At 42.7% G+C, this 22876-nt stretch overlaps 2 protein-coding genes across 5 annotated transcripts; both read right to left on the bottom strand.

Moving 5' to 3' along the window:
- Window positions 1–7025: 7025 nt before the first annotated feature.
- LOC106586854 (ribosomal RNA processing protein 1 homolog B) lies at window positions 7026–12561 on the bottom strand. Of its 4 annotated transcripts, none has more exons than XM_045707414.1 (15): window positions 12316–12561; window positions 11895–11977; window positions 11652–11709; window positions 11382–11467; window positions 11183–11244; window positions 10917–11046; window positions 10588–10652; window positions 10249–10478; window positions 9855–10086; window positions 9719–9738; window positions 9468–9611; window positions 8243–9369; window positions 7805–7981; window positions 7633–7702; window positions 7026–7448 (listed from the first exon to the last, which is right to left on the bottom strand). In XM_045707414.1, the coding sequence occupies exons 1-15, from the start codon at window positions 12443–12445 to the stop codon at window positions 7249–7251; spliced, it is 2814 nt and encodes a 937-aa protein (XP_045563370.1). In that variant the 5' UTR covers window positions 12446–12561; the 3' UTR covers window positions 7026–7248. The 4 variants fall into 4 exon arrangements, with proteins under 4 accessions (XP_045563370.1, XP_014030050.2, XP_045563371.1 ...); XM_014174575.2 differs by having other exon boundaries at window positions 7026–7439; XM_045707415.1 differs by having other exon boundaries at window positions 7633–7699.
- A 159-nt stretch (window positions 12562–12720) lies between these two features.
- On the bottom strand, window positions 12721–22876 carry rsph1 (radial spoke head component 1). Its single transcript, NM_001141154.1, is given in 8 exon segments — window positions 12721–12852; window positions 12983–13094; window positions 13910–13981; window positions 14165–14300; window positions 22134–22224; window positions 22304–22409; window positions 22500–22613; window positions 22773–22876. Coding segments are annotated over 8 exon segments (747 nt in total). The 5' UTR covers window positions 22824–22876; the 3' UTR covers window positions 12721–12787.

Genomic DNA, 22876 nt, shown 5'->3' with positions numbered 1-22876 from the left:
CCTCTCAGCATTTGGCTGAGGCACATCTATAACGCCATGCTTAATACAGTATTACAATTCCGACTGGGCAAATCACGCAAGCAACTTTTTAGTTTGTGCTAAGCTACATAAAAAGAGGATTTTGCCATGGACTTCTGGATTGACCTTCAACACCCATTGGCCCCACCTAACAGCAAAGAAAAAGCCATATCTCAGACTGGCCAATAAAAAGAAAAGATTAAGATGGGCAAAAGAACACAGACACTGGTCAGAGGAACTCGGCCTAGAAGGACAGCATCCCGGAGTCGCCTCTTCACTGTTGACATTGAGACTGGTGTTTTGTGGGTACTATTTAATGAAGCTGCCAGTTGAGGACTTGTAAGGCATCTGTTTCTCAAACTAGACACTTTAATGTACTTGTCCTCTTGCTCAGCTGTGCACCGGGGCCTCCCACTCCTCTTTCTATTCTGGTTAGGGCCAGTTTGTGCTTTTCTGTGAAGGGAGTAGTACACAGCGTTGTACGAGATCTTCAGTTTCTTGGCAATTTCTCGCATGGAATATCCTTAATTTCTCAGAACAAGAACAGACTGACGAGTTTCAGGAGAAAGTTATTTGTTTCTGGCCATTTTAAGCCTGTAATCGAACCCACAAATGCTGATGCTCCAGATACTCAACTAGTCTAATGAAGGCCAGTTTTATTGCTTCTTTAATCAGAACAACAGTTTTCAGCTGTGCTAACATAATTGCAAAAGGGTTTTCTAATGTTCAGTTAGCCTTTTAAAATGAGAAACGTGGATTAGCTAACACAACGTGCCATTGGAACACAGGAGTGATGGTTGCTGATAATGGGCCTCTGTACGCCTATGTAGATATTCCATAAAGAATCTGCCGTTTCCAGCTACAATAGTCATATAGCACATTAACAATGTCTACACTGTATTTCTGATACATTTTCTAAGTGACCCCAAACTTTTGAACGGTAGTGTACTTATTCCACATTTTGTTGTGTTACAGCCTGAATTCAAAATACATCAATTTTTTTCTCACCCATCTACACACAATACCCCATATTGACAAAGTGAAACCATTTTGGGATTTTTTGCAAATGTATTGAAAATGAAATACAGAAATATCTAATTTACATAAGTATTCACATAAGAGTCAATACTTTGTAGGAACACTTTTGGAGGCGATTACAGCTTTGAGTCATCTTGGGTATGTGTGTATCAGCTTTTCTCCCATTCTTCCTTACAGATTTTGGGCTTTGGCTGTGTCACTGAAGGACTTTCACATTTTTGTTCCAAAGCCATTTCAGTGTTGCTTTGGCTGTATGCTTGGGGTCATTGTCCTGTTGGAACGTAAATCTTCACCCCAGTCTAAGGTTGTTTGCACTCTGAAGCAGATTCTCATCAAGGATTGTCCTGTATTTGGCTCCATTCATTGTTCCCTCTATCCTTACCAGTCTCCCAGTTCCTGCTGCTGAAAAGCATCCCCATAGAATGATGCTGCTACCACCATGCTTCACGGTAGGGATGGTATTAGACATGTGATGAGCTGTGCCTGGTTTTCTCCAGATATATCTCTTTGCATGCAGGTCAAAGAGTAAAATTTTTGACTCCTAAGACCACAGAATATTTTGCCTTATGCTCTCAGTCTTTCTCGTGAAAAAGGCCTTTTTCTCAGGCGTGGCTTCTTCCATCTGGCCACTCTCCCATAAAGCCCAGGGCTAAGTTCATTGTTAGAACCTTCGCTATTTCCCAAAACCATTGTTAACGTTGCACTTGAATACGCTCGTAATCTAACAGTTTGCCTCAGACCACTTGCAGAACAGCTAAGTGCGTCGTTAGATGCTTTTTTTTTTGCCTTCCAGCGTCACTTTATACACAGAAGTATTGTGGAATAATTTGAATGTTAAGATAAGATTTGAATGGAAAAAGCTGATCTGAGAGCAGCGTTCCCTTTCAATCCTATCAGTATCGTCATACGCCTCAACGACACACTTAGCGAACCATTCTCTCCGTGTGGTGTTTTGGGAAACGTTTTTTACATCATCGGCCGTTGTAGGAAAGATGCATCGTTAAAACACTTGTAAGCCTAAATTCCATCGCTATCGAGAAACCGGGCCCAGATTGGTGAAGTGCTGTAGAGACTGTTGTTCTTCTGGCAGGTTCTGCCGTCTCAGCCAAGGAACTCTGTAGTTCTGTCAGAGTACTCATTGGGTTCTTGGTCACCTCCCTTCTTGCCCGTTTGCTCAGTTTGGTCAGACAGCCAGCTCTAGGCATAGTCTGGGTAGTTCCATATTTTTTCAATTTCCTAATGATGGAGACCGCTGTGCTCTTGGAAACTTTCAACACTCCAGAAATTGTTTAATACCCTTCCCCAGATATATGCCTTGTCACAAATCTCGGGAGACCTACGGACAGTTCCTTGGACTTGATGGTATAGTTTCTGCTCTGACATGCACTTCTTCTCCGATGAGGTTTAACGGCGGTTAGCATACAATAAATGTTGCACCTACTAGACTGGAGTATAAATCCCTTATACATCGCTTGAAAAAAAAGGGAAATAAATACACCAATATCCTACCATTAAATCTACCCCCACCACTATATAAACCTATCTAGTCCAACCTACCATTAACTCTACACCACTATATAAACCTATCTAGTCCTACCTACCATTACCTCTACCCCCACCACTATATAAACCTATCTAGTCCTACCTACCATTACCTCTACCCCCACCACTATATACACCTATCTAGTCCTACCTACCATTACCTCTACCCCCACCACTATATAAACCTATCTAGTCCTACCTACCATTACCTCTACCCCCACCACTATAAAAACCTATCTAGTCCTACCTACCATTACCTCTACCCCCACCACTATATAAACCTATCTAGTCCTACCTACCATTACCTCTACCCCCACCACTATATAAACCTATCTAGTCCTACCTACCATTACCTCTACCCCCACCACTATATAAACCTATCAAGTCCTACCTACCATTACCTCTACCCCCACCACTATATAAACCTATCTAGTCCTACCTACCATTACCTCTACCCCACCACTATATAAACCTATCTAGTCCTACCTACCATTACCTCTACCCCACCACTATATAAACATACAAGTCCTACCTACCATTACCTCTACCCCCACCACTATATAAACCTATCTAGTCCTACCTACCATTACCTCTACCCCACCACTATATAAACCTATCTAGTCCTACCTACCATTACCTCTACCCCCACACTATATAAACCTATCTAGTCCTACCTACCATTACCTCTACCCCCACCACTATATAAACCTATCTAGTCCAACCTACCATTAACTCTACCCCACTATATAAACCTATCTAGTCCTACCTACCATTACCTCTACCCCCACCACTATATAAACCTATCTAGTCCAACCTACCATTAACTCTACCCCACTATATAAACCTATCTAGTCCTACCTACCATTACCTCTACCCCCACCACTATATAAACCTATCTAGTCCTACCTACCATTACCTCTACCCCCACCACTATATAACCCTATCTAGTCCTACCTCAGGCCAACAACCTGGGAGGACGGGACACCATCACTCAACACACCCTGTAACTTGTCTGAAGTCAAATCTCGGATACCCAAATACTTCTCTGCAGCTGCCACCACAACATCATTTTCTGTGACTTACATTTTCCATCCCTGCAGTACAGTTGATAACCGTTGATATGAACGGTAACAAGACAATCTTACTGAAGCATGTATCACTCTTTGGCCCCTCCCTCTGTACTGATACAGATCTACTACTCACTGGGATCCTCTCAGGATCCTTCCCCCTTGACCCATAATCCTCTACTTTCTTTACTGCCTCAACATACGACACCTTCTGCACTACTCAGACCCTGGAAACCTCAAACTGCCTCTCTCGCACCGGACACTTCAAATCCCCAACCCCATGGGGACCCCTACAATTAACACATACCGCTTCTTTCCCCAATGCTACACATTCCTTTGTCTCATGCCCTTCTGCACACTTCTCACACCCAGGAATCCCCCTCCTACCCACATGCCCATAAGCTTGACACCTGTAACAACGTAATGTAATTGGCACAAAAGCTGATAAGAGATAAGTGAAATATTCTAACATCACTTTGTCGTGCAAAGACTCAACACCACAACTCAAAATAACTTGTCTCACCACTCACACCACCCTGTCTGCATCGCACCAAATGCCGAGCATCACAAAAAACGGGAATCTTTCCCTTCAGTTGGTCCACTTTCACATTTACCTCTACCCCAGTAATCACTCCTTTCAATGGCGCCCTTTCTAGAGAGCAAAACAATTCACATCTCTTGACCCAATTCGTTTGGTGCGAAGTGCAAGCTCCCTCTGACCAGAAGAAACACAAACAGTTATCACAATACCAGTTCTGGTTACCCTCAATGATTCCACAGCACCCAACTCTGTTTTCACCCTCCCCGAAACCAGCCAAAAGGGACAGATTCACTTTCTCCAAACATGTCACAGACTCATCTTTATCCTGACCCTCTGTGTAAGCCTCGGGCTCTGAGGACTTCCCTACACCTGCCACCTCCAAAGATTCGCCCTAATTCACTTCAATTTCACCTCCAGACCTCGATCAGGCGTACATCTCACTCTGCTTACACTTTCTTCCATTTTTCTTCAAATAACCATCTCCCTTTTTCCACCATATTTACCTGACTCAAGCTCAACCAATTCCTCGTTGATCTCCTCTACCACAATGTTTTCCCTCCATTCCTCCTCTGTATTCCAAGTATACAGTTGAAGTCGGAAGTTTACATACACTTAGGTTGGAGTCATTGGAACTCATTTTTTCAACCACTCCACAAATTTCTTATTCACAAACTATAGTTTTGGCAAGTCGGTTAGGACATCTACTTTGTGCATGACACAAGTCATTTTTACAACAATTGTTTACAGATTATTTCACTTATCATTCACTGTATCTCAATTCCAGTGTGTCAGAAGTTTACATACACTAAGTTGACTGTGCCTTTAAAAATCTTGGAAAATTCCAGAAAATGATGTCATGGCTTTAGAACCTTCTGATAGGCTAATTGACATCATTTGAATCAATTGGCGTGGATGTGGATGTATTTCAAGGCCTACCTTCAAACTCAGTGCCTCTTTGCTTGACATCATGGGAAAATCAGAAGAAATCAACCAAGACCTCAGAAAAACAATTGTAGACCTCCACAAGTCTGGTTCATCCTTGGGAGAAATTTCCAAATGCCTGAAGGTACCACGTTCATCTGTACAAAAAATAGTACGCAAGTATAAACACTATGGGACCACACAGCCGTCATACCGCTCAGGAAGGAGATGTGTTCTGTCTCCTAGAGATGAACGTACTTTGGTGCAAACAGTGCAAATCAATCCCAGAACAACAGCAAAGGACCTTGTGAAGATGCTGGAGGAAACAGGCACAAAAGTATCTATATCCACAGTAAAACGAGTCCTATATCGACATAACCTGAAAAGCCGCTCGGCAAGGAAGAAGCCACTGCTCCAAAACCGCCATAAAAAGCCAGAATACAGTTTGCAACTGCACATGGAGACAAAGATCATAGTTTTTGTCCTCTGGTCTGATGAAACAAAAATAGAACTGTTTGGCCATAATGACCATCGTTATGTTTGGAGGAAAAGGGGATGCTTGCAAGCCGAAGATCACCATCCCAACCGTGAAGCACGGGGGTGGCAGCATCATGTTGTGGGGGTGCTTTGCTGCAGGAGGGACTGGTGCACTTCACAAAATAGATGGCATCATGAGGTAGGAAAATTATGTGGATATATTGAAGGAACATGTCAAGACATCAGTCAGGAAGTTAAAGCTTGGTTGCAAATGGGTCTTCCAAATGGACAATACTTCCAAAGTTGTGGCAAAATGGCTTAAGAACAACAAAGTCAAGATATTGGAGTGGTCATCACAAAGCCCTGACCTCAATCTCATAGATAATTTGTAGGCAGAACTGAAAAAGCATGTGCGAGCAAGGAGGCCTACAAACCTGACTCAGTTTCACCAGCTGTCAGGAGGAATGGGCCAAAATTCACCCAACTTATTGTGGGAAGCTTGTGGAAGGCTACCCGAAACATTTGACCCAAGTTAAACAATTTAAAGGCAATGCTACCAAATAATAGAGTATGTAAACTTCTGACCCACTGGGAATGTGATGAAAGAAATAAAAGCTGAAATAACTATTATTCTGACATTTCACATTCTTAAAATAAAGTGAACCTAACTGACCTAAAACAGGGAATTTCTACTAGGATTAAATGTCAGGAATTGTGAAAAACTGAGTTTAAATGTAAACTTCTGACTTCAACTGCATGTCTCCTAATGATGATAGTGTAGTTAACATGCATCTCGTTCTTGGCCCATCAAGGAACGTTATGTTTAACGTCTTCTTGATTATTCTGCTTCTCTCTGACATGCACTGTCAACTGTAGAACCTTATATAGACAGGTGTTTCTTTCCAAACAATTGAACTGGCCACAGGTGGACCCCAATGAAGTCGTAGTGACATCAAGGATGAGCAAAGGAATTTGGATGCACCCAAGCTCAATGTGGAGTTTAGTAGCAAAGGGGTGTGAATACATATGTAAATAATTTTAAACATGTTTCACTTCGTCCTTATGCAGTATTGTGTGTAAATGGGCGAAGAAAAAAAATCTATTAATACATTCATCATTCAGGCTGTAACAAAACGTAGAATAAGTCAGTGTGTGACTGTGCTGTTGCTATGTGTGCACACTAATTTGTTCCCAAACCCTTCCCTTGGGAGAAAAAAAATTAAATACAAATGTTGATTGGGATATGAATGACTCGTGGTCTTTCCTTCTAAAATATAAAAATCCGATAATCCCCCACGCCAACAACCAAATCCTATATTCTTCGGCAAAGCAAGAACGTTGTGCTGTTTAACACACATATATGCAGTCTGGCTCAAAACTAAAAAGACTGAGTGAAGAAGAAACACCCACAGTTAGACAGGTTCACTAAAATGAGGGAGTGAGTTTTTATTTGAACACTTGCTCACCCACAGAACAGCAAAACATGGAAAATTTGAAATTACAAAAAAAAAAAACATTTGTATATCAAGATCACTCTCTTCCCATAGGGGAATCTGTGGATATTCAGTTTATAATTATATTTTCCTGGTGGACAAACAGTGGGGGTGGGACGGTCATCTGTCTCACCAGTCTCCTCACAGAAGACTAGAAGAAGTCAGCCGCAGTGGGGCGTTTGGGGGTGGTTTTCAGGGTGCTCTTGGTCTTCTTAGTGCTTTTGGTAAGAAAGGCCTCTGGAGATTTCAGGACCCCAAACAGGGGCTTCTGCTGGGGGTCAAAGGGCACTCGGGATGACCCCTCTGGACTCACCAGCAGGCTGCGGTCAGTCTTCCTGAACTCTGGGGATCATGAATGGGCAAAAAACAAATAGGAAAGTCTCATCAAAACTATGGAACGATATTGAACCGTAAAGAAATGAGGACCTAGAAGCTAGATTATCATGGGATAACTGGAGATATATAGGTCATTAGAAGGTAAGAGGTCTTGTCTCTTGAACAAGTCCAAATAAGGTGCTATCCTGCCCTCTAATACCTGCAGTTTTGTTTTTATTGAGTCCGAAGGTAACCTTCTTGGATTCGGACTTTGGAGTCTGACACTTCTTCTGTGAAAGAAAATGATAAAATATGAGGATTTCACATTTGTGAACAGAAGTTAAGGACAGATGGTGATGGAGTAACTTGCTGGTTTTGAACCAGTTCACTACCTTCTTCTTGCCGGATAGTGGTGTGCTGGGGCTTCCCTTGGTGGTCTTGAAGAAAAGGGGAGTAGGGATGGTGGCATGGTTCTGGAACGTGATGAAGTCCGACTCCGCCCCTGCCTTCTTGGGCGTCATTTTTTTTGTTTTCTTGGCGCTCATTGGCGTGGACAGCTCTTTGCTGTCCTGAAGAGATGAGGAAATAAAAAGGAATTTAACAAAATTTAAAACAAGCTCATTAACTGGAAACCTGGTTCAATGGCTACTAGCGAACACAGCTAACTAGCGCTCATCTGCTTCACTTACGCCAATTAAAATGGTACGCATTTACTGTAGCTACTAACTTTAACTATTTGCATATTTGATGGAAGGGGACACCTAACAAAATGTGTCAGGCTGACTCAACCTGGGCCTAGGAAGTGAAGTTAACGTTAACTTAAAACTCACGTTGCTCAGATTGGCTTTCTTGCCTCCAGCCACCCCGTTGACCTCAGCCTCGACCTCTATCACTACCGGGACCTTCCTCTTCTTCCCTTTCTTCAGGGGCGTGTCCAGGTCAGCATCTGTAGGCTGCTCCTCTGAAACGCTCTCCTCCACTGTTGTGGTCTCTGGCTCCTGCGCTACCCGTCCAGAGCTTCTCTTCTTCTTCTTCTTCTTGAGTGGGGTAGGTGTGGCGGCCTCCAGCGTCTGTACCTCAGTGTCGATCAGTGTGAGGTTTGCCTCTGCTTTCGGTGGGGTTTCAGCCTCAGTGCTCTCCTCTCCAGCCTTTGCCACCTTTAGTTTCTTCTTTTTCAGGGGAGTGGCGGCGATGCGGAGGTCAGCTGGAGGCTCCTTGGCTGGTGTAGACTCTGGTTCAAGGTCCACCTGTGTTGTGTCTGTCTCAGCTTCCTCAGCGGTCCGTGTAACCTTCTTCCTCCTCCTCCTCCTCTTTTTCGGTGGGGTGGCTGTGGTCTCGTCTACTGTTTCTAACGTCATTTCAACTTCCTCTACGGTTGTCTGCTCCTCAGGCTTCTGCTTGGTGTTTTTCCTCCTGCTCAGGGTGGTAGTAGCAGTCTCAGGGGCAGTCTTGGCTGGTTCTGCTACCTCTTCCTCCTTCGGTGCAGGCGTTTTGGACTTCTTGATATTTTTCTTCTTGGAAGACGTGGCGTCTGGTTTCGGAGTCTCTGATTGTTTCTTCTGGTCTACCTCCATGACTGTGACAGATGATAGGTTACCTACCACTACATCCCGTGGAGTTTCTGATTGGACCCCTGTCTCCATGGCTGTCACCTTTGCCTTCTCCTTCAGGATAGCCGCTCTCGTATCAGTGCCCTTGGCTGGGATAGAGGGCTCCGTCTCTGCTTCTTTAGAGTCTGTCGTCTGCGGTGCAGAAGCAGGAGTTGTGTCCTCCTCAGCCTTCACCTCTGACTTCGCCACCACCCCGTTCTGCTCTTCAGTCTTCACCTCTCCAGTCTTCTTCCTCCTCTTCCTCTTCTTTTTCTTGTTATTGGAGTCTCCGGGAGTCTCCGCTGGTTTAGTGTCATCTGTTGCGGCAGTCTGGTCAGAAGTTCTTGCTTTGGAGTCTTTTTTCTTGCCTTAAGTACAAGATATCAATGATGTAAGAACAACAAATAAATTATGAAGTAAAAGAATAAGATCAAAGGCGATCGTTTAAATTAGGGGTTTTAGGTACCTTTCCATTTCTTGGCTGGTGAGCTCTCTTCCTCCTCCTCCCCTAAGCCTCGTCCCCGTTTCATCCTCTTTCTGCTGCCAAACATTTCATCGTCATCCTCATCTGTCGATACCTCCTCTGGGTACTCATCCTGTGGAAAGACTCCTGAGAGAGAAAGAGAGGAGACAAAGGGGGAGAGAGAGACGTCAGCTTTCCTTGCACATCTATGATGGGGATACGCTGATGAAAGTTATGACCATCAGGATTCCTACCTTCACCGAGATCCCGGAGACTGCAGGAGAACAGAGGGAGAGAAGAGGTGTCCGTCAATACACAAACTGAACCAACTCCTCTTCATCAGTGTCCATGTCAAGGATTTCTAATTTACGAGTGTGTGTGTTTACTTACGTCTTGACGACTTTGTACAGTCTCTGTCTGTTGTGGCTAGGGGTGTTGCTGCGTCTGGCTAGCCCAAACAGCCTGTCTGCCAGGCTAGAGTAGTCAAACTGGAGAACAGGTCCTATTCCCGCGTCATCTGGCATCTCAGACTCAGAGTCACTCTCCAGATGAAGCATTTCGTCATCTTCTTCATCCTCCAGACCATCTTCATCATCATCATCTTCCTCAGTTGATACAGTGCCTAAAACCACAAAGGTGAGAACAAGACTTATGGATTATATCTGGACATTTGCAAATATAGGCTTTGTGTCATTAATAAGATAATTCCATATAATGCAACATACTTGTGGTATTCAAGCTAAAGCTAATCCATAAATTATGGCTCTTATATTTCAACGCCTACCGTTGGTCTGCCCACCAGTGGTTTTCTTGGGGGGTTCCTTTGCAGTTTTTTTGCCCTTGGGGGGCTCCTTCTCTACCTCCTCCTCCTCTTCAGAAGCCTGTCCCGAGTCGGACTCCTCAGCCCCTTCACCTGTAGCCTTCACTTCCTTCAACAGGTCTTCGATGGCGAAGGGAGCCTGGTCCACGATGGCGCTGAAAATGCTGCTGCAGATAGCCTTGAGCAGGATCCGACTGAGACAGAGTGAATGAGACACAGGGAATGATCAGGAAGGATGAAACTCAATATAAAAAGGTAGAGATTATCTTGACCCCTCCCCAGAAATGTCCCTGTAAAACTTACTCTTTCGTTTTAGATGCTGTTTTGCAGAAAGGGTCAATGAATGTCAGGTTCTGAGCCGCTGTGAGCTGTAATCACAAGCAAACCACAACCTGTCATTCCACTGTGGTGGAAATGGAACCAATCAGCATACGACCACCTCATTCAGCCAATAGGACCTCCTAACACCCAATCAAACTGACAGATCTTTATCAAACTTAAGTCTCATTACTTCCCCTACCCTTAAAGGTGGATTTATTGATTGATTTATTACCTCTCAATTACAACTCTAATCGTAAACAACAAAGTGAACCTAGCACATCTCTTGGGGCATTAACATAACCAGTTGATACCTCAGCTGAGCCGACTGCAGCCAGCTCGGTCATATAGATGTCCAGTATGTGGAACTGTAATCCACAGGGAGCTCCGCTGGAGCTGTTGAGGACCTGGGCAGTCAGGAGCTCCAGAAACCTGGTCACCACACTGTAGAAAGACAAAACACCCCATTCTAACATCACAGGAAGCATGCATGCATAAAGACTTAAAGGGACAGTACACCCCAAAAATCTAAGTTTGTCAGATGTTTTCAAGTTTGGTCAAGGGTCAAAGCGTCTCCCACCTGGTCTCCCATTCTTTCCTCTTCATCATCTCAAAAGTGTTCCTGAACACGAAACGAACCAGCTGTCCGTCAGAGAATGACAAAAAGGATTTGTCATTTCTTCATGTACAAAATATTTTCAGTTTATCCTCTAAACTATACAGGATGATTTACTGCGTAAGGAAATGCTGATAACATTTTGATGGTTGAATATGCTGACCTGGAAGAACTTATCCATGCGAAGCCTGTCAATGCCAGTCCATTCTCTTTTGATGGTCTGCAGGAAGGTCTCCAGAAACATGAACTCTACAAAAAAGGATTAAAAGAATCGATGAAAAACAGGAACAGATCTTAAAATTGGAGTACATGTTCTGTATAGGGTCTGTCTAAACTCTCAGAACATTTGTTCCCAGACCCATGGGTAACATACATTTAAAAAAAAAAAAAGACAATATTGAATACATAGTAGTGCGTAAAAATGAGGCCTTACGGCTCTGGATGTTCTGGAAGCTGTGCATCAGGCCAGAGATCTGATTCGACAGCTCCTCCTGTTGGCAAAAATCATAATCTAGCAACTTATAGCCCGAAGTATTTTGTGTAGTCCGAAGTATTTTGTGTAGTCCGAAGTATTTTGTGTAGTCTGAAGTATTTTGTGTATCAACTCTTCTAGTTTAACCTTCTTTTTTTTTTTACATGAATGCAAATAAGTTGTGTCAATGTGGCTACGACTTACCTGAAGAAGTGGCTTGTCCTGCATCCACAGGCAATAAAAGAGTCCTTTCCATAGTTTGAGTAACTCGTCGCCTTCAAACCCACCTGGAGAGAAGACAAGTGCCGGTCAAACAACTAGATACAAAAATCACAACTATGAAAGGAGTTGGCAACATTGTTGCTCGCATCGTCACAATTTGCATTCCCGACCAAATGTGATCATTTTCTTTGATGTGTTACATTCTAAGCTCGTTTATATCATGTTTCGTGCTCTAACGAGTCCACTATTGTATTGTTAAAACGATGTAAATCAAATTGGTTTAACGTGCAAAAAACGAATCGAAGGTTAGCTAAGCTAGGATCACGAAGAGATGAGGCAGACAAGCTGCGTGTGTGGAGGCAAAGCGCGTGGTCCATTTTCCTGGTAACCTCGTTAGCCTTACCTTGGATTTTCTGTGACCTAACACTAATATATTTTCTTAGCTTCCTGATGGCTTTTGTTCGCATGGGCTTCTCATTAGATGCCAATCTTTGAGCGAACTGGATCTCTGGTTCTTGTTGTACCGGCGCCATGTTTCCAACAAATTAACGTAGAAACACTTTTTGCCTAGCAGTGACACATTTCTCTCTGCGCTTTCCGCATGCGTTTCCCCTCGTCGCATGATGATGACGTAACACCTACACTAAGTGCTCTGGATTTCCCCACAGGCTGGCAATATTCATTCAACTTTGACCCATCTTTTCTACCCTGGCTAAACCACACAGTCAATTGGGGATTTTTTTTAATAATCACATCAAACCTTTTCATACTCAAATAATTCCTCAGTGACCTAATCAGACCAGTAATTATGAGAGAGACGTCTTTATTGTTGAAATGTGTGTTTGTTGTGCGTAAACTGTGAATCTGGCAAGGTCTCAGGTCTCTGGAGCGGGAGGTTCGGATCCCCCTTTCTCGTCTGCGGAGGCCAGTCCTTCTCCGTCTGTTGATAGAACAACTATTTTAATTGATACATGTAAAAAACTAAATATGAATTATTCCTCAGACAAGGTACTCTCTTCACAGTCACACGTGATAAACACTACTACAGGCTACGTAAGGGTCCTGCTCACCCGAGGATGGATCTTTGGCTGGGGTCCAGAGGGACAGGCCCGTGACAGCCTTGGGCTTCCACTTCAGGACCATGGTGGATACTATGTCATCCTCATCGGCATCCGCTCTGTCCTGTTGTCCATGGAGAAGCAGTAACAGAGGTCAAGAAAAGGTTCCCTTTGGCCATTTCTGCCTAAAGCACCTTTATGCATCTATTTTCATTTTCTCTTATATGAATACAGTTGGGATGTTTTAAGTGCAATGCCGTGCTGCAAGTGTTTTGCTGTCATTGTGTAAGATCTGTGTAGTGCTTCCTATTAGATGGTTAAATTGTTCAGCGACAGCTTCTTCTAAAGCACGGCAAGCCCCAAAACATCTAAAACTCCAGTGCACAACTCAGCCAAAAACACACAGAGAGACTAGAAGACGAACAGTGGATCCATGACTACTATTACAATGTCATGAAGGATGATAATCATGCAAGTATCTAGGTGTATGCACTTTAAGAGACTAAGCCCAATAGCATTTTGAGAATTGTTGAGAAAAACAAAGAAGAAGGTTATCTCTGTATCAATCAACCACTAAGGGGTGTCATGCAACAAATGGACACATGAAGTGGAACTACTATTCTACAACAAAGGCACAGCACAGCAGCACTCTGTAATTGCTGTGGCACCTCCTCTCCTGAAGCCCCTATAGAGAAATAGCCCTCCCCATGGCCAGGGTAGGGAGACCTGGACTTCTGGGCTTTCCCATGTTTACCATTCTCCTCATCTGATGCAGGCTGGAGTTTTAGTCAAGAGAGAGAAGCAGCTCTCTGTTAAGTGTCTTTGTCATGATCTTTTCCAGATACTTCAAACATTTGCTAGAGAGACATTCTGCTCTTGTACAGGTTGTTTTATCATATTGCAATTTCTGCATATGCAAATATGTGTTAGTGGTCATACCTGATCCACCTGTAGGTATTCTCCATGCTGCTCACAGCCAATTTCAAACACATACTTCCCTGGGCCTGAGGGCTGAAACACAAATGGCTGATAGTGAGTTTATATATGCAAGTACACAGTAATCGTGTTGTATGCTGATAAACTTGTAACTAAACATGTCATATTTGATTTGAACATGCTGTGTTTGTGGTTATTGTTTTCATTAAGGCAGTGTTTTTGCTTTATTAATGTCAGATTCCTCCTGGGCTAACTTACATTGTTGTTGAGGAAGTTGCCCTGGTATCTGTGGTTCAGGTGGATGAATTCTCCTGCTGACTCCATCTTGCCCATCACCCACGTGCCCATGTACCTGGAACCTGTGTCGTTGTAGTGGTATATACCTTGTCCATTTCTGGTATTATAAAGACAAAGCGTAGTAAGATCGGGTGGGGGACTGTAATAGGAATATTTAATATGAATAAGTGTCATTCCAAAACACTATACTGTATGTATAACCATTATCAGGAATGTTGGTAAATGAGCTTTTTAGATGTGTTTTTTCACCACCTAATCATGGAATGGGGTTGATCCTTGATAGATGTCAAACAAATACATGTCTATCACTTGATGGTATCATTTCAGAGACAAACAATCACATGTTGTTGCAAAATGAGATATATTTGCCTCAGTAGCTAGGTTTCCATCCAATTGGCGACGTATTTTAATGCGAAAATTAAAAAATCTGCATAAAAACAATATTAAAATGTTTCCACCAGAGATGTGTTTCAATTAAATTGACTTGTTGCGGATAAAAGATTGTGCGTGAAAAATGTATTTTGCAGTTAAAATACAAGTTAAGTGTGCTTCCATCCCATTTTCAATTCTACAGCCGTTACATTACTTCCATATAATGGTTATTATATCAATATTTTGGCATAAAAGCGTTTCCACCGACATTTCTCGCATAATTCATTTTACAGACACAAAAACATCCCACTTTGTCTAGCGTAGTTTGTTTTATCGACATTTAAAAATATATATATATATATTATTTCACCTTTATTTAACCAGGTAGGCTAGTTGAGAACAAGTTCTCATTTGCAACTGCGATCTGGCCAAGATAAAGCATAGCAATTTGACACATACAACAACACAGAGTTACACATGGAATAAACAAAACATCAGTCAATAATACAGTAGAACAAAAGAAAACAAAAAGTCTATATACAGTGAGTGCAAATGAGGTAAGATAAGGGAGTTAAGACAATAAATAGGCCATGGTGGCGAAGTAATTACAATATAGCAATTAAACACTGGAATGGTAGATGTGCAGAAGATGATTGTGCAAGTAGGGATACTGGGGTGCAAAGGAGCAAGATAAATAAATAAATACAGTATGGGGATGAGGTAGGTAGATAGATGGGCTGTTTACAGATTGGCTATGTACAGGTGCAGTGATCTGTGAGCTGCTCTGACAGCTGGTGCTTAAAGCTAGTGAAGGAGATATGAGTCTCCAGCTTCAGAGATTTTTGCAGTTCGTTACAGTTATTGGCAGCAGAGAACTAGAAGGAAAGACGACCAAAGGAGGAATTGGCTTTGGGGGTGACGAGTGAGATATACCTGCTGGAGCGCGTGCTACGAGTGGGTGCTGCTATGGTGACCAGTGAGCTGAGATAAGGCGGGGCTTTACCTAGCAGAGACTTGTAGATAACCTGTAGCCAGTGGATTTGGCGACGAGTATGAAGCGAGGGCCAACCAACGAGAGCGTACAGGTCGCAATGGTGGGTAGTGTATGGGGCTTTGGTGACAAAACGAATGACACTGTGATAGACTGCATCCAGTTTGTTGAGTTGAGTGTTGGAGGCTATTTTATAGATGACATCACCGAAGTCAAGGATCGGTAGGATGGTCAGTTTTATGAGGGTAAGTTTGGCAGCATGAGTGAAGGATGCTTTGTTGCGATATAGGAAGCCGATTCTAGAATTAATTTTGGATTGGAGATGCTTAATGTGAGTCTGGAGAGTTTACAGTCTAACCAGACACCTAGATATTTGTAGTTGTCCACGTATTCTAAGTCAGAGCCGTCCAGAGTAGTGATGCTGGACGGGCGAGCAGGTGTGGGCAGTGATCGATTGAATAGCATGCATTTAGTTTTACTTGCGTTTAAGAGCAGTTGGAGGCCACGGAAGGAGAGTTTTGAAGCTCGTCTGGAGGTTCGTTAATACAGTGTCCAAAGAGGGGCCAGAAGTATACAGAATGGTGTCGTCTGCGTAGAGGTGGATCAGAGAATCACCAGCAGCAAGAGCAACATCATTGATGTATACAGAGAAGAGAGTCGGCCCGAGAATTGAACCCTGTGGCACCCCCATAGAGACTGTCAGAGGTCCGGACAACAGGCCCTTCGATTTGACACACTGAACTCTATCAGAGAAGTAGTTGGTAAACCAGGCGAGGCAATCATTTGAGAAACCAAGGCTGTCGAGTCTGCCAATAAGAATGTGGTGATTGACAGAGTCGAAAGCCTTGGCCAGGTCGATGAATATGGCTGCACAGTAATGTCTCTTATCGATGGCGGTTATGATGTCGTTTAGGACCTTGAGCGTGGCTGAGGTGCACCCATGACCAGCTCTGAAACCAGATTGCATAGCGGAGAAGGTACGGTGGGATTCGAAATGGTCGGTAATCTGTTTGTTAACTTGGCTTTCGAAGATCTTAGAAAGACAGGGTTGGATGCATTTGGAAAGTTTACCGACACATTTTCTGTTTTCCATCAGGCCTGTCGTGATATTTTTTATCCATCATGTACTTCACTGGCATAAAAAAGGGGCCACTACTTTAGACAGTCAAACGTGACACACTGTTTTTAATAAAGAACTGTACAAATGATACATTTGTGACATCAACATTTAAAAAAAAATATCTATATCATTTTTTTTTTTAAATCAATACAGTAATATGAGATCTGGACTCTGTTCAGATGTAATCCAGAGGCCTAACTCCAACCAAACACTATAGCATGAGGCTAGATTTATGATGGTTTCGATTTGTATGTTAAAGATACAGGATATGAACATTCCATTCCAGCTGAACAATGGATACATAAACCCATTTTAATACACATCTAAAATCTACGAATACAAAATCTTACACACACATAAACTATTAATTGGATACCGCAATTGGGGAGAGAAAGGGGTAAAACATTTTTTTTAAATAGATTATTATTATAAAAACATTTTTAAATGAAGACGGTTCAAATGAATTATGCCACCTCGAATTTGCCTACGTTCAGCACAATGAGTTGTCCATTTCCGATTGACTGTGTCGCAGCTGCTGCTTCAAGGTTCAACACCACCATGTAAGTTACTTATTTATTGTGAGGTCCAGAACTCTGATAAATACATCATGGGCAAGAAACATATTGTTTTTAATAAAATAAAAAATGTAATAAAGCCACACACTCTAGGAACTCAGATGCAAAATGATTTATGTCCAACGTTTCGACAGACAAGCTGTCTTCATCAGGGTATAATGACAAACACTGCGAGATGACTCATTTATATAGTGTCAAAAGACACACTCAGGTGTCTGGAATCATGGCCGGGTGTGGCCTGATATCATTGGTTAATTATCAAATATTAAAATAGCATACAAAAAACATAAATGGATAGAATACGATCATGGATACAATTTGACTACATAAGCCTACAAACATTTACAATAGCAAAATCACAATAATCACAAGAATGGCTTCAGATCAAAGTCTACGTTGAGACCGAAGGGAACAAGGGTCTTTAAATTAAAGATCCAGGCAGCCTCTCGTTTTAACAATAAATTGTCGAGGTCACCCCCTCAATGCCAATATAACGTAGAGACGAGGTCACCCCCTCTCCTAGGGAGGGTGACATGTTCGATGCCGATATAACGTAGAGATATAACGTAGAGACGAAATCGAGTGGTTTGCTTCCGAAAAGTCGGCCGCAGCTGGGTAAGTCGAGTTTTTGCACCTAATAGTGCTACGATGCTCTGAGATACGTACTTTTAATTCACGCTTTGTTTAACCCACATACTTTTTACTACAAGGACAAGTTATAAGATAAATAACTGCCTTAGTGGAGTAGGTGATAACACCTTTGATTGGGATCGATTTCCCTGTTTGGGGGTGTTTGAAGGATCTACATTTATAAGTCTCATTGCATTGAGCACAGCCGTTACACTTGTAGTTTCCATCCAGTAGGGGAGCAAATAGACAGGGATATGCAGGGATATCTTGGGGTGGTAAATCAGAGTGTACCAATTGATCTCTGAGGTTTCTGCCCCGCGGGAATACGACCAAGGGAAGGCCCGAAAACACATTACCGATACTATCATCGGATCTCACAATGTGCCAATGTTTGTGAACGATTCCCTTAATTTGTTCAGAGCATTTTGAATAGCGGGTAGTTAGAACGCAAGAATGCTTACTTTTGCGAGACTGACCTTGAAAAAGGTCATGTCTCGTTTTGTTTTGAATTTTCTCAATGGCAGTATTAATCTGACCATTTTTGTGCCCCCTGTTTCAATATGCTTTGTGTTGTCGTCACGACAGACAAAGATATATTGTTAAGCAAACTTTACTAGGCATGTTGTCAACTAGCACATTAATAACGTAAGTAACAACTGGTTTCCGTTTCCTGTGTAACATCAATATTGTTACATGTTCTCTTTTTTTTTTTTTACAACAAAGGCAAACTCCACCTAACTTTGGCTTGTAGTCCATGTCTGCAATAAACTGGAATGTGAACTGAATGTTTCTTTACTGTCTCTGACTGTCCATTAATTATTATTATTTTTTACCTTCACACAAAGTCTTTCAGGTGTATAGGTCTTCGGATGGCCCTACCAGACCTTGTGTGGGGAGTGTTGGCTCCATCAGGAGGTGCTTGACCTGAGATGTTTGGATCTTCTTGTTGAGGTGCAGCGTTCACCTCTAGGTTGTGTTCAGCACCATGCTGGGCGTCAGCTGGTGCTCTGTTTACTGGCTCTGTGCCAGGCTCCTCAACAGTGGGGAAGTCCTCCTCTATTTCTATGCTCTTCCTCAGGTGTCGCCTGTTCCTCCTGAAGACTTGTCCCTCCTGAAGACTTGTCCCTGTTCTGTCTTCACCTCATAGGACCTTTGCTCCACAGGTCTGACTACTGTGACCCTCTGCCACCACTGTTTCTGTCCTGTGAGTGGCTGAACTCTCACCCTGTCATCTCGTTGCAGCTCTGTGAGATCCTTATCAGAGGTGTCGTAGTACTTTGCCTGTTTCTGTTGTCTTTCTTTGAACTTCTCCAGCTGACAGTTTGCCATCCCCGGTCTCAGAAGATTTTCATTCATTATAAGTAGTGTCTTTGAACGTCTTCCCATGAGCACCATTGCAGGGCTGCTGTCTGTTCCTTGTGATGGAGTATTTCTGTGATCCAGTATGGCCAGGTATGGGTCAGCACCTGCTCTCTTTGCTTTTGCCATCAGTCTTTTAGCTGTTTTCACTGCCGATTCCACTTTACTATTACTTTGCGGGTATCCTGGAGACTATGTTTTGTGTGTAAAGTCCCAAGCCTTGCTGAAACTACGGAACTCGTCTGAAGAGTACTGGGGGCCATTGTCTGAGTAAAGGATGTCAGGTATCCCATAGCGTGCAAAGTGTGTCTTCAGTTTTCGAATGACCGTTTTCGACTGTGTGTTCTCCAAATGGTCCACTTCCCAGAAGTTGGAGAGATAATCAACTGTGACCATGTAGTCTCTGTCGTTGAACTGGAACAGGTCAGTCCCTATTTTTTCCCAGGGACGCTTTGGTGCTTCGTGTGGCCTCAACGTTTCTTTCTGCTGCTTTATACCCCATGCAGTGCCGGTGCTACACTGTGCCATGTATGTTCTCAGCTGTGCATTCATGCCTGGCCAGTAGACAGACTCGTGAGCTCTTTTCAGACACCCCTCTGTTCCTATGTGTGAGGAATGGATTCTCTGCATTATCTCTGACCTGAGGGCAGTAGGCACAACGACTTGCTCACCTCTGAAGATAACTCAATTTTGCACACTCAGCACATCTCTGTTGTGAAAATGCATGGCTACTTTCAAAGTACATGTCTTTTCACTTCAGGCCACCCCTGCAGGATCAGATTTTTCAGTGTCTGGAGCTCCTGGTCCAGCTCAGTGGCTCTCTGGATTAGAGGTCGACCGATTATGATTTTTCAACGCCGATACCGATACCGATTATTAGGGGCCCCAAAAGCCCGCTGCCGATTAATCGGCCGATTTTTTTATTTTTTTTATTTATTTGTAATAATGACAATTACAGCAATACTGAATGAACACTTATTTTAACTTAATATAATACATCAATAAAATCAATTTAGCCTCAAATAGATAATGAAACATGTTCAATTTGATTTAAATAATGCAAAAACAATGTGTTGGAGAACAAAGTAAAACTGCAATATGTGCCATGTAAAAAAGCTAATGTTTAAGTTCCTTGCTCAGAACATGAGAACATATGAAAGCTGGTGGTTCCTTTTAACATGAGTCTTCAATATTCCCAGGTAAGAAGTTTTAGGTTGTAGTTATTATAGGACTATTTCTCTCTATACAATTTGTATTTCATATACCTTTGACTATTGGATGTTCTTATAGGCACTTTAGTATTGCCAGTGTAACAGTATAGCTTCCGTCCCTCTCCTCGTTCCTACCTGGGCTCGAACCAGGAACACATCGACAACAGCCACCCTTGAAGCAGCGTTGCCCATGCAGAGCAAGGGGAACAACTACTCCAAGTCTCAGAGCGAGTGATGTTTGAAACGCTATTAGCGCGCACCCGGCTAACTAGCTAGCCATTTCACATCGGTTACACCAGCCTAATCTTGGGAGTTGACAGGCTTGAAGTCATAAAAAGCGCAATGCATTGCTAAGGGCTGCTGGCAAACGCACGAAAGTGCTGTTTGAATGAACACTTACAAGCCTGCTGCTGTCTACCACCGCTCAGTCAGACTGCTCTATCAAAACATAGACTTAATTATAACATAATAACACACAGAAATAAGAGCCTTAGGTCATTAATATGGTCGAATCCGGAAACTATCATCTCGAAAACAAAACGTTTTTCCTGTCAGTGAAATACGGAACCGTTCCGTATTTTATCTAATGGGTGGCATCCCTAAGTCTAAATATTCCTGTTACATTGCACAACCTTCAATGTTAAGTCATAATTACGTAAAATTCTGGCAAATTAGTTCGCAACGAGCCAGGCGGCCCAAACTGTTGCATATACCCTGACTCTGCGTGCAATGAACGCAAAATGACACAATTTCACCTGGTTAATATTGCCTGCTAACCTGGATTTCTTTTAGCGAAATATGCAGGTTTAAAAATATATACTTCTGTGTATTGATTTTAAGAAAGGCATTGATGTTTATGGTTAGGTACAGTCGTGCAACGATTGTGCTTTGTTCGCAAATGCGCTTTTGTTAAATCATCCCCGTTTGGCAAAGTCGGCTGTCTTTGTTAGGAAGAAATAGTCTTCACAGTTCGCAACGAGCCAGGCGGCCCAAACTGCTGCATATACCCTGACTCTGTTTGCAAGAGAAGTGACACATTTTCCCTAGTTAAAATAAATTCATGTTAGCAGGCAAAATTAACTAAATATGCAGGTTTAAAAATATATACTTGTGTATTGATTTTAAGAAAGGCATTGATGTTTATGGTTGGAGCAACGTGTACCTAAGCGATTATATGCAACGCAGGACAGGCTAGACAAACTAGTAATATCATCAACCATGTGTAGTTAACTAGTGATTATGATTGATTGATTGTTTTTATAAGATAGGTTTAATGCTAGCTAGCAACTTACCTTGGCTTCTTACTCCATTCGCGTAACAGGCAGGCTCCTCGTGGAGTGCAATGTAAAGCAAGTGGTTAGAGCGTTGGACTAGTTAACCGTAAGGTTGCAAGATTGAATCCCCGAGCTGACAAGGTAAAAATCTGTCGTTCTGCCCCTGAACAAGGCAGTTAACCCACCGTTCCTAGGCCGTCATTGAAAATAAGAATGTGTTCTTAACTGACTTGCCTAGTTAAATAAAGTTTTTTTTTTTAAATCTAAATTTAAAAAACGGCCAAATCAGCGTCCAAAAATACCGATCGGAAGATTGTTATGAAAACTTGAAATCGGCCCTTATTAATCGGCCATTCCAATTAATCGGTCGACCTCTAGCGCCCAACTCTAGTAACTACCTTTGATGGTGTAACCACTCTCCTTCATATGTGTCTTGGTTGGGGTATGTGTAGAGGCCATGACCCTGGCGCTGGTCATCAACCCAGCTGCCTGAGAGAAAGAGAGAGAGAGAGGGTAGGGGTGTATATGACACAGACAGACAGACAGACAGACAGACAGACAGACAGACCTTCATATTTTGATCCATCTGGGTAGTAGAAGATACCATGTCCGTGCTTCAGGTTCTGGTAATATTCCCCAATGTACCTGGCCCCATTCTTAAATCGGTATGTCCCCTGGCACACACGGAAATAGTCAAGGAAATGGTCAAAGGAAACAAGAAATATTAGCAATCAACAAATAATATTATTTATGGTGACAGTTACCTGGCCAGACCTTTTCCCGTTTTCATACATTCCTTGGTAAGTGTCTCCATTGGGTAGGACAGCTCTCCCGACCCCATGTCTCTCTCCAGCTTCATTTCGGTCCCCTTCATATTCCTGTGTCAGTCAATTACATCCTTCTGTCAATGTTGCGTAGGCGCAAGTAACGTTAGCTGTTTAAATTAGCAAACGTTAGCTAGCTAACGTTAAATTGGCATTGCTAGCTCAAAATCGCCTTACGAGTTTTCTACCAAGTTACAGCAAACTTTGACTCACCCCAAGGTAACCCTGATCATCATCAAAATCCTCTGATCCAACATCCGACATGTTTAGCTACTCGTTTGTCTTTGCTCCTGTAAAGTAAAAAGTAAACCAAGGGA

This window comes from Salmo salar, chromosome ssa25 (assembly GCF_905237065.1).
Source record: "Salmo salar chromosome ssa25, Ssal_v3.1, whole genome shotgun sequence".
Lineage (NCBI taxonomy): Eukaryota > Metazoa > Chordata > Actinopteri > Salmoniformes > Salmonidae > Salmo > Salmo salar.
Note: the sequence above shows the minus strand (reverse complement) of the source record. Positions and strands in the feature narration are given on the sequence as shown.

Coding starts and splice junctions, on each gene's coding strand:
- LOC106586854 (XM_045707414.1), bottom strand. CDS start 12,445: ATGGCGCCGGTACAACAAGAACCAGAGATCCAGTTCGCTCAAAGATTG. Junction 7,982..8,242: donor AGAAAGCCAATCTGAGCAAC/GTGAGTTTTAAG, acceptor TCATCTCTTCAG/GACAGCAAAGAGCTGTCCAC. Junction 7,703..7,804: donor CACTATCCGGCAAGAAGAAG/GTAGTGAACTGG, acceptor TTTCTTTCACAG/AAGAAGTGTCAGACTCCAAA.